Genomic DNA, 12649 nt, shown 5'->3' on the forward strand with positions numbered 1-12649 from the left:
CCTTTTTATACTAAACAAATTGCTGTAAAGTTTTAGAATGGGCCTGACCTTCTACTAGATGTTATGTAGAAAACAACCATGATATAATGGCTAATAAATGGTTTTACATGCAAATTTGACACTTATAACCCAGTAAAATACATGTCTGCCGATACAAACACATGTTGGTATCGGTAGTCAAAAAATCTCTCGTCGTTCACTCAAAAAATAAACGACGCACTTAGACACGTTCACTCTCTCATTCACACAGGTAGCCTTGAGACGCTCTACCCCGACTGCGTCAAACGTCGTTGTTACACGGCGAAATTTTGCGAGAGAGAGAGAGAGAGAGAGAGAGAGAGAGAGAGAGAGAGAGAGAGAGAGAGAGAGAGTGCACGATTCGTAAGAGCATATCTGAGTTGGCTGAGTCATGCCTGCTGCATGCCTAGTGGCTAAATATTCTATACAAATCATATTGCTTTCTAGTGTAAATGTACACAGTCTGCGGGCAATATAATAGTCTGTCTAATTATTCCTGATGCTGTTGCAAACTAATCCGTATTTTCCAAATAATATATGGAAAACTTGGAAAAATGAAAAAAAGTTGGTGATAAGATTACAGAAGTATGAAGGCTTGAATTCTTTCATAATTTTGAGAAAAGGAAGCTTTTTTTATCTGTCTCTGCTAAGCTTTATGTACGACTTTTAAAACTCTCTTCAGGATATCAATAATTCAATTTTTTTTTAATTTTATGTCTCATAATCCTAGAAGCATACTGTAAAATCCTTTAGGAAAATTGAGTGATTTATCATAGAAAAAAGTAATTGCTGTTCAAATTTTATTAATTTTACCCATCTAGGTTATGAGCCAATCACTAAAATCTGTTTTTTTGCTTCAATTTTGTTCTCCCCTAGAAAAAGTTTCAGAATAGTTGAATTTCCGATGTATTCGAAAATTAATTAGAAATCCATCTTTTGCATTCATTATATCATCTAATTGTTAAGAATAATTTAGCCATAACGCATTTAAAAGAGAAAAGAGTACCTTAATTTTCCCATTTAAGGTTTTGAATTGATCGCACCGTTGATATCAGTTCTTAATGTTTTTCGATTGGATGATCCGACCTATTTAAATACGCTATTCGATAAATCAAACTCAAACATGCATAGCAATAAGTAAATATACACTGTTTTGCAGATATTCAAGAATATTATGAGATAACTTTGTTAGATGGAATGAAAGTAAATAATTTAATAAATCAAGGTGATAACATTTTCTTGAATTCGTTAAAAATATGCAGAGAAGATCGCAGGTTATCAGTGTGTAGTATAACTAACAACAACTATAGCGTAAGTATTCGACTTTTGGCGTTATTCATACATTTATAGTTTATAAGATAAGGAAGAGACTAAAGTTTAGAGAGAATCGGTTTTAATTTTCTTACTTAATTGTTATTATGAATTTATTTTTGAGATATAATTATATTTTAATTGTAATGCAACAATCTATTATCATACCTAAAAAAATTAGTGTAAAGTGTTTTTGGAAAATATCCATCTAAATGTGTGTGTTTTTTTTATGTGGCGTAGGCAGAGCAAGCTCTGCACAAGTGGCCCTCCGACACCGGATCCCCACAGGTACTATCGTTGAACATTACTTCTGTGGGGCCCGTTAACTAGCCTTTTTTGGCTTCTTCATTGAAGTTTGACATTTCCGTACATCCCCTATCCACCAAGGTAATTAGGGGTTCAGGATCAAACTCGTCTTCTTTATTTTGCATCGTCCTGCCGTCTTCTTCCTTCTGCATCGTCCAGCCGTCTGCTTCCTGTTGCATCGTCCGGTCGTCTACATCAAGCAGCATCGTCCGGCCATCCTCTGGACAGACTCAACCCCGACACCTACGTTCCTCTGCATCGGGTAAGGGAGTCTGGGCTAAACGCAGTTACCTACGTTCCTCAGCATCGGTCTGAGGAGCACTTACAGGTACTCAACCCTCGCTCCTACGGTGGCTCCTAGTGGCCTTCGTATAGCAACAGTTTTACTCAGCTGTTTCGCCATGTCCGCCCCTGCTATTCTCTTCGTCATTTCTAACCTTCTTGATAAAAGTCTTTACGTAGTTGTTTACTGCGCACCAGCCATCTTTCGACGCTAGCATAGCTGTCATCGTTGGCTCAGGGGTCACCCTAGCCTGAAGGTACCGCTCGAGCTCCTCTCGTTTTATTTCGTGTCGTAAACAGTTGCAGAAGACATGCTCTGCATCTTCGTTTGCTTCCAAACATACTAGGCAATTTAGATTATCCTTCATCTTGAAGCGGTGTTGTTAGGCTCAAAAGCACCCACGTCCGCTCAAAAACTGCGTAAGGTAGTAATTCACTTCCCTGTGTCATCTATTGGTCCAGCCAACAATACATGGTATGAGGCGGTGCGTCCATCGCCCATTTCTACTGGAGTCCCATCGTCTTTTCCACTCAGCTAGGGTTCATTCCTTTGCGATATCTAAACTTCGTTTTGAGTATTTTTACCACGCCGGTTTTCTTCGTATATATTCTTTCGTTATGTTGCTAGAAGGTCAATAGGCGGCATACTTGAAATAACGCACACTGTATCTTCTGATACTGTTTGGTAGGCAGAAGCGACCCGCAATGCACTTCTTCTATAAACCCTTGACAGCTTAGCGCGTACGAATCCTTTGTAACGTCTTGTCATTTTTTCCTGGAAAGTGGCGTCTCCGCATGCTCATATCGCCGCTTTACCAGTACTGTCCATATCTAACGATGGTTTGTCCAGGTGTTTGTATTGTTCAAAGACGATGGCTATGTCGATTCCTATTTTGCGGACATACTGGTTCAGTAGGTCCTGTGCAGTCACGCAGTGATTTATATTCAACTGCACTATTTTTATTTTCGTTGTCTGTTAGTGGCTTCTACTGCAGCTCGGTAAACTGGGCATGCATAGCTACCAGCTGCGTGGTCACTCTTCCCCCTGTGCCTTCTTTACAGAGTACACAGTTGGGTTAGTTCTTACACTCCTTTGCTTTGTGTCCATCTTTTCCACATTAAAGCAAAGCTTACTTCTGTCCTCCTTTGAGGTAAGCATGTCCAGATCTCTTACTTTAATGGTTTGTTCTTTCTGGAGTGCTTTTATTGTGGCGCCTTCCACTAGTACCGCTTTAACTGCTTCTTGGAAGTTCGAGGTTTTGACTTCTTTTGTGCGTTTAAGCTCTATGAGAAGATCACCTGCAACTGTTCTGCGTATTTTATTTGCGCTGTTTCCCAGTGTGTTGAGTGACGGAGCCGCTTTCATTTTGGACAAAATGTCTGCATAGCTCTTTCCTTCTGCAGCCTTGATGATTAAAGCATCCGGTCTAGGAGGTCTTGCCCGCTTCTGTCCATTCTTGCTTGCCCTGTTCTGGTTTGCAACGCTAGGGACACTTTTATTCTCTTTGCTTGCCTTTTTCTCCTTTTTCTTTGACTTTCTTGTAACGACTTCCTGGCACGCTGTCTCTTTAGCTTGATTTTCTGCTTCTCTGTTTCCTTCACTTCTATCCTGTGGAGTAGTTGGGACTTCCTTAGTTGTATCCGCCTGCCGGGATCTGATACTTGGAATTGTCTGGGTATCACTTCCCTGTGTTACCGGGCGCTGGCATGCAGTAAGTTATCTTCTGCGATACAGAGATTCTTATAGCTCGCTCTTATAATTCGGGCAAGGTCTTTAATTTGCTTGTGCACATTGTGCCTGCCCCTGACATACTCCATCAGTTCATCGATTCTGCTGACAAGGCGATCCAAGTGCGCATTCCTTTGCGTTATGCAACGCTCTTATCTCTGTCTGCATCAACCTCTATTTTCATATCACCTGCGTCTCTACATGCAGCAGTGGTCAGGTGATAAATCTCTGCGGCTTCTAGGTGAGTTTGCCCCCCCCCCCCCCAAATCCATGGGGCCAGCGTCGACCACCGGGACTTATACCCGATCGGAATCGACGACGGGACTGGGCACTGTGGCTTGACCCGCTTGGGGTAATAATGTTATTAAATCATTATCCATGTTTAATTTATCTTCGGGGTTTCTTCCCCTAGCTTGTTTGGTCCGCGGAGCATATTTTATTTCTGCTCTACCCGTCGGCCGATTGAGGAGACCTTGACGCGCCTATGAGCTTTCCCCTATCCACCACCCAGTGGACGCATCACATACAAGGTATCAGAATCCCCGCGCGGGTGTGTGTGTGTTTATGTATACCGTAATATTTCTGGAACTATTTTTCAATATCAATAAAATTTGACATGCATATATGTTTTTGGATTCTGAATGCGGGAAAAACAGTTATTTTCTATTTTCTTAACAATATTTTTTTCATAGTTATTTTTTGATTTTTGAAAAACACTATTTTGCGTTTTTTTAATATCATCCTATTGTTATAAACAATTAAGCTATAATGCATTTGAAAGAGAATAAAATTACCTACTATTCATCGTTTAGTGCTCGAGATCGACCGCTTTGTTTGGCAGATAAAATGAAAAAGGTGATTTTCTTAAAAAAATTATATCTCTGAAACTAAACATCATAACCTCGCGAATAAAATTATGTCGATGGGTCACGTGTCAAACTATACCCCATTCAAGTAATTTGACTACTTATTTTTTCAGTAATAAATCGAAAACTAAAAAAATGAGTTTTTTTTTGCCTCGATGACGGACGCAAAAAGGCCTTATTGCGCTTGAGATTTTAGGAAAAAGTAGATATTTTATGTGTTTTGGCTAAGTACATTGCGCATCTTTCAAACCCCTATGGCTCTTAAGATATCAGGGTTTTAATTCTTTTTTGAAAAGTTTTTGATTCCTTATATCTTTAAAACAATGTAGTCAAATGCTTCAAAATTATAATTAGTGATTTACCATAAAAAAAAATCTATCTGATGCTAAAATTTTAAACGATTTCGTCGGGCGGTTTTTAACTAGAGATCTAAAATGTAAAAATCGTTTTCTTGAAAATTGCGCGACCGACCTATCTAATAAATAGCCTGTTGTTTTGATGGTTAGGTTGGTTATGAACACATGTAAATATGCGTGAATTTCTGTGAAAAAAATTAACGACCCATCTAAAACTTATATTGAATTATTTATCAAAAACCACCTCATACATTACCAAGCAGAGATACAGATATATTAAAACAACATTTTATTTATTGGCCCTATAAATTTAGTTGGAGAAAGCTACGTGCCAATGAATTGGCGACAGTTTTCTTTTAGTTGTGCTATGTTTTAAACATTTGATAGTCGTCATCGTAAAGTAACTCAACAGGTTAATTAACTTTATAGACATGGACTGTGACAAAGCTTTAACACGCTATATCATAGCGCTGGTGTTGCACTGCAAACAGCTCAGGTTATAACCTGTAAGATTTTCTAAAAAGTAGTGTCCCCCAGATTATCATGCAGCAGAGCCGCAAGTTCTAGACTCGCTGTATAAGAGCACTCAGAAAAGTAAGGCATAACTTCTAAGCGACAGTTAATTACTAAAGTTCATCAATATTTTTCTGTTTGACAGCACTTCTTGACAAACTGTCTTGACGACATGAATACACACACACACACACCACGCGTGGAAGCCTGACACCCGTATGTGGCACGTCCCCCGGGTGGTGAATAGGGGAGAGTTTGCTGGGGTATATACCTCAAAGAGTAGAGCAGAAATAAAATCTGCTTCGTGGACCAAATTAGGCTGCCGCGTTTGCCGTGCAGTGTGTGTGCGTATGTAGACGCCGGTATCTCGGCTTCTACTTAGTGGATTTTAACCCACCAAGTCTCGTTTTCTTTGTTTTTACAATTGTTGGAAAAAAGTCCGTTTTTACATTTTGTCTACGCGTTTTTTATTAATAGTGATTTTTTAGTTTTGATATTTCAGTTTTTTCTAATAAAGTTATTGAAAAGTTAATAAAAGTAAATTGCTTTGTATGTACCTGGAAACAAATAAAATTATTTATCTTTTTACCGCGGAAAATTGATATTACCGTCCGTCGTTCTTGTATTATACACAATAAAGTGCAATTTTTTAAATTGTTTTAACTTGAAAACTAAATGTTAAATCTTAAAAAAAAAACATAATTATTAAAAATTATTACGTCTATATTCCACTTAAATTTTAATTTATTTTATAAGACAGATCATGATAAAAACATCAAAAACTGAATAAAGTCGTTTTTCTACGTGACGCGATAACTGGAGTAAAAAAGCAATAATCAAGTTCAAATTTTAGATTTAGTTAGCATTATATAGTACCTTGGTACCTTTCTTTGGGCTGTTTATGAAACCAGTTAGTTTCAAAGATATTATGCTTCAAAAGTTTGTTTTCTTACCCAGAATACTCTATATAATTGAAAACTGTATCGCTTGGATCTCAGCTTCAATTTAATGGATTTTTATCTATACCTAGGCTCGTTTTTGTTTTTATTTTGTTTTACTTATTCGTTCTATCAAAATAAAAAAGTTGACGGCAACACGGGGGCCGGTCACATAGCCAGTGCCAGTCAATCTGGCTAAGGTGAATGCGTGATATTGCTTGATGTCTGCCAGAAACTCTCCAGATAGCCAAGCACCTTGTTCGGGGTGAGAGGTTCGAGAGAGTAGAGGTGAGCTAGGGCAGCACCGAGGTAACGACAAGAACACTAAATAAGTGTAAGGCTATGTCACCAAGCCAGGAATAAGAGCGACAAGAAAACTACACTAAGAGAAAAAGAAAATATAAGGAAGTACCCTCTGTGGTAGCCACATTAAAAATCCAATCACAGGTGTCTTCAGAAGAAAAGCAAACCCACCATGGCAGGAAGTTATCACCAAAAATAAGAAGAAGAAGGAAAAGTAGAGGAAAAAGGATATACACGAAGGCACTGGTGCCAAAAACAAAAATGGCACTAGGAAACTACGAAAGAGACCCACTAGATCTAATGCACTTGTTATAAAAGCTGCTGAGGGAAATACGTACGCTGATATTTTAAAGATAATAAAAGCAGACCCCAATCTGACGGTGCTTGGTAACAGCGTAAATAAGATACGCTCAACGGTGGCAGGAGATCTTCTTTTGGAGCTACAACGCACCAAGGAAGTGCAAAAGTAGGAACTTCAAGAGCTAAAACAGTGCTGGTGGACGAAGCCACAATCAAGAGGCTTCAGCAAGAAGTGGTCTTTGTAATAAAAGACCCTGACATGCTAACCTCTAAACACGATATTCTGGAAACACTGAGTTGAGGCTACGCCTCCGAACGACTTACTCTTGAACGACGATTTCGTTTGCTCGCATAACTCGCAACGGGGGGAGGATGTTCCGTCGAGACTCGAGGTGAAGAGTTCCGCCGTGAAAATGGCGTCGAGCGAACTCCGCGAGGTCGACGTAGAGCCCGTGGCGCCATCTCCCGTGCTCGAGTTGAGTAAGCGACTTCGCGACTTGCTGCGCTCGCCGACAGCGCCACCGGCCTCGTGTCGCGCGCGGTCAGACGAGAGTAGAGAGTTTTCAAAAGAGAAGAAAGTAGTAAAGGAGACGTCCGTAAAGACCCTCCGGAAAACCTATAAAGATACGCAGATTGCCGTCGTACAGCTGCTGGCCCAGATTGTCCAAAAGGCGATCGCATAAGGAAAGCTCAAAGTAGGTTGGGTTAATTGCAGAATTAAGGAGAATAGTCAAGAGATGCGACAGCTGCATAGAAGTAAATGCTGTTTTAAATGCGAAACGGAAGATTCACGAACGAGCTGAGTTGCATTCTCTGTCGGGGAAAGGATGGAGAATTAAAGAGTCACCATGCAGCTGGTAGCTATACATTCCCAGCCTACCGAGCCACAATAGAAGTACAAAAGAACCAACGAAAATGAAGATTGTGCAGTTAAATCTAAACCACTGTGAGACAGCACAGGACCTACTCAACCAGTATGTCTGCGAGAAAGAGGTAGACGTAGCCATTGTGTGCGAACAATATAAGGATCTAGACGAACCATCGTGGGAAATGGACACTAAGGGTAATGCAGCGATCTGGGCATGTGGAAACGTTGCATTCTGTGGAAAAATGAATAGCCGTGAAGAAGGATTTATACGGGCTAATGCAGCAGGTGTCACTGTTTACAGCTGCTACGCTTCACCTAACGCTCCAATCTAGCAGTTCAAGCAATTGCTAGATCGGTACATACAAGACGCAGTAAGGAGGAAACCAGTATTGATTGCAGGCGACTTCAATGCGTGAGCTGTGAAGTGGAGCAGCATAAGGTCTAACCACAGAGGTCGAGTACTCCTGGAAGCATTCGCTCCCCTATATGTGGTCCTAGTTAACCAAGAATGCTTGAAGTTTAGACTTACCCTATTAAAAATTTTACTCAAGATCGTATGTAAGAACTTACGTATAATCATGTATCAGATCTTATCAAAGATCTTGTGCAAGATCGTACATAAGATCTTATCAGCAATTTTCGACCAAGATTATATAAGATCTTACGGAAGATCTTATATAAAATCTTATGTTCATGATGAAAAAAAATTATTTTCATCAAATATTCATTCAAGATCTTACGCAAGATAGTTTACAAGATCTTGCATAAGACATTACATAATATCTTGCCCAATTTCTTACATAAGATCTTATGCAAGATCTTACTGCCATGGTTAAGAGAAATCTTTTAATTAATAATTAATTTAAGATCTTATGTTAGTTTTTATTTAATATCCGATATAACACTTATTATGATGAAATACATGTTGGTATCAGTAGTCCTGAAATGTACTAGGTTATAAGTATCAAATTTAAATGTAAAACCACTAATTAGCTATTATATCGTCGCACCCTACGAAAAACATCAGATCCCGAATTCCCCGCTAAAGCTGCCAGATTTTATTTCTAGCCACGAAAACTATAAGAGTTCACGTCTCTGCCACAAAAAGCATTAAATTTCAATAGGTATCTTTTTACTCTATTGAGGTTGTCGGAGTCCGGATCAAACATTCAGATTTTCATATTTTAAGGTTTCAAATGCAAATAAGGTATCCTGAACATACATATAGGGCTTTAAAAGTATTTTTATTGAAAAATTCAGAAAATTTCACCAAAAAAAGTATCTGAATAGTTTTGGTTTGAAATGCATCCCTTATAAGCTACAAGTCATTGAAAATAGGCAAAAAATGCAAAAATTGCTTAAAACCTTAACTTTGACCAGCTAGAACCCGAAGCCAAAAATTTTTATCTTTGATTTCACAGATAGCCACGCATATATATATATATATATATATATATATATATATATATATATATATATATGGGTTGTTCCCTGTCAAATCAAAGATCATACATTTTTTTCTTTTTCAACCCACGGTAAATATGTTTCAGAAACAGTTTTCAATGCACTCGAATTTAATAATTTAATTGACTCATAGCTCCTCAGGGAAGCATTTTTCACTATAGACATGAATATACTTTTTTTGTTCATTTTTCTCACCTTTTCAATAAAAATACCCTTAGAGTCACACACACGCAAACACACACACACACACACACACATATATATATATATATATATATATATATAACTTTGAGGATCTTTTTATTGAAAAGGGGAGATAATAATAAAAAAAAAAATTATTAATGTCTATAGTGGAAAAAGCTTCCCTGAGGAGCTATGAATTAATTAATTAGTGCTGAAAACCCAAAAATTGACAAAATTGGCATCTTTGGCTCCCTACCATTTTGGTAAAAAGTAATTTTTATAACACGTGCATAAAAAAGACATTTTCGGCGCCTATTAAATTGATTCAAAATAGGGTTTTCCGAGTGTCAGACAAAATGTAGAGCAAGAGTCCCTGGTCATAATACATGTATAAATTAATCCATTTTCGCTCCCTATAAGTTAGAACGAGCCTACAATAATTTGAGAACCGGAAATCAAGAGGAGCGGTCGTTTTCGCTCCTCTTGATTTATTTTTTTTTTCATCTCCTTACTGAATCTTTAAATCGTTAAAAACTTTTGAAACAATTTCAGAAATTTTCAAAAATGTTTACAATTTTTTAAATTTTTAAAAAATGTTTACATTTATAAAATTCTTAGAGCTTTTTACACTTCTATTTTTTTTAAACTTGTTTCTGTTCATGAAGACCGGGCTCTTTAAAAATAGTAACAACCCTAGTTTATGGAGCCCGGGCTTATAGATTTCAATCGGTTTTAATCGGCTTTCTCTAGCAGAGCTAGAAGAAAATTAACTATAAGCTTATAATATGTTACTATATTTTATAATACTTTATAATAAAATCTGAAATATTTTAATAACGAAAAACAATGTAAACTTTTAGTATAGAAGGTATAAGTTAAGAGTGGCAACCTAACCTTGCACATTCATGCATATAATAACATATGCATAACATACTCTACACTCGCACTGGTATATTATTCTGACATGCTTATTTTAATGCAGGTGTGGATTCGAGAAACATCAGTTAAACTTGTGTGTTCAAGATTACCAACGATGAAATCTAGATTTGATTATACTTTAACAGATATTCTCAACCCAGTTCGCAAGTCAGTCACTGACAGTATCTATCACTATAGTGGCATATATGCAGTGAACTAATGCAACATGTTAAATTTTTGACGCGGATACTTGTTTAATTAGCTCTCTAGGTATAATAATTTTCATTTGAGAACAAAACCTAATTCTCAATGATCATACAATTACCATTTTTACGATTTTCTTTTTGCTCTTATTTAAAAACTATCATACCTAGAGGACTGAAATTTTACATTTTAATTTGTATTTATATGTTGTAACAATATATTTAGTTTAATTCATTCTAGCTGATATGAATTTAATTTGCATGTATAGATCTATCTGTGTATTTTGACGCCAAAGCCCTCTCCGGCTTTTCAAGATCAAGGCTATTTTAAGATCAAATGCTGAACCAGGGCGGCAAAATAATAACTAACATAGCAGTCTGTTTTTAAATAATTTAACAAGTCTATACGAAAAGAACAGACATTGATTCGATTTAGCATGATAATGACAGATTTGGATGTTGACAGTAACTCACAGTATCTGTGCGATTCTTTTTTCAGACCTCATCAGTGGTAATATTTGGCCACATAGATGACCCTTTTTTTAATTTACACCTAATGAAAAATAATTTAGTCAGTATATATTATATCATTTTTAACATTGACTGAGAACGTGAGAACTGTGTGTGTTGTACCTGCTATTCTGCCGTATATAGCATAGCAGACAACATAAACAATCTGTATACTATACGTGGTATATACTTTTGTATGCATGTGTGTGTGTACAGTTAGGTGCTGCTTGCGCTGCTATATAAATATAATTAAGATACAAGCAGACAGCCTGTACCATGTACCTATACTATAAACACGGAGCATACTAGGTTAGGTTGTTACTTTTTACCTTTTTAACACGTACATTCATTTTAAAAATAGTCATCGTAAGACCTACAAATTTAGACATTAAAATTTAGAATATGGGTGAAATGAATACACGATGAATAATAGCAGTTTTACTGCCTTTAACAGATTATTCATGATTACAGACATTTCTCAATTTAATAATATAAATACAAAAATTATTAAGCTTAACCTTTATTCTACCAGGTCTAAATTCAAAGGTTTTACAATAATGAAGCAAAAGTAGATGCAATGGATCTATATCTGCGATGATTATTGTTCGAGTTACTGCATACTGTTTTTATTATAAAATAATGACTAATTATGCTTGAACCCTAACAACCCAAAAATATTTTAAAATTATTTTGAAAATATTTTACATTACAAAAGAAATGTTTTGGCATCTTTTTAAGCATATTTCTAAAATATTGTTACAATCTTATTTGTCCTAAGGTAAAAATATTTCTAAATAATATTGCAAAAAAATATTTTGATATTATTTTATAATATTTGCAAATCATTTTTTACATATTTCAAAATATTTTGTAATATTTGTAAAAGATTAAAAACATATTTTGTTAACAAATTAATAAATTATTTATAAAATATGTACAGAAATAATTTAAAAATTATATCTAAGTTTTATTTTTGCAAGGTTTTATGAACATTTTACTTATGTTTTTGGGACATGCAAGTTTTCGTAATTTATATATTATGAATCAAGAGGCTCGATAGCACCGCACTGGCAAGAAAGGACAAAGTTCGGTTTAGGACAGGGTGACCCCATATACTTTAAAATTGGGTTTTTTAACCTCCAACAAAAATTTCGATTGCATTTAAATCATAAGTATTACGTGTATGCGCAATCGGTTGGTATCTATTTGAAATATATTAAGCGAATCTTTCAACTTTAAAAGGATTCATTCGAATATATTACGTTATATTAACTTAATATTGCAAGTTGAAAATTTGCTCGGTGAATTTCTTTTCATCAGAGTTTCTTCTTCCGATATTTTGTCTCCTTTGGTCACGTGACTTCCGGTGAGATGTATTGTACGCCAGTAGTTACAGCAGTTATAATCTTCTTTACCGATATTGGTCTACTCTCGGTGACACGCGATTGTGCTTATATATATCTATATATATTATGTACCTATAATAATGCTATACGATTATATGCGTGATGAAATCAATATCTAAAGCAATAGTTGCTTGTAGTCTATCAAATTATCAAAAGTAAAAACCTTGGCAAGAAA

The 12649-nt window shown here is 36.3% G+C and overlaps 1 protein-coding gene across 16 annotated transcripts in view; it reads left to right on the forward strand.

The window, feature by feature from the left end:
* The window catches only part of LOC100119218 (disks large 1 tumor suppressor protein), a 1703670-nt gene that overhangs the window by 337765 nt on the left and 1353256 nt on the right, over positions 1-12649 (forward strand). For all 16 annotated transcript variants that reach the window (XR_004227336.2, XR_004227337.1, XR_004227338.1 and 13 more), the window contains one exon: positions 1178-1329. Coding sequence is in view for 13 of the 16 variants with exons in the window: in XM_031928125.2 (XP_031783985.1) it covers positions 1178-1329 (152 nt within the window). In the remaining 3 variants the exon portion in view is untranslated. The remainder of the gene's footprint in view (positions 1-1177; positions 1330-12649) is intronic.

This window comes from Nasonia vitripennis, assembly GCF_009193385.2.
Source record: "Nasonia vitripennis strain AsymCx chromosome 4 unlocalized genomic scaffold, Nvit_psr_1.1 chr4_random0003, whole genome shotgun sequence".
NCBI lineage: Eukaryota > Metazoa > Arthropoda > Insecta > Hymenoptera > Pteromalidae > Nasonia > Nasonia vitripennis.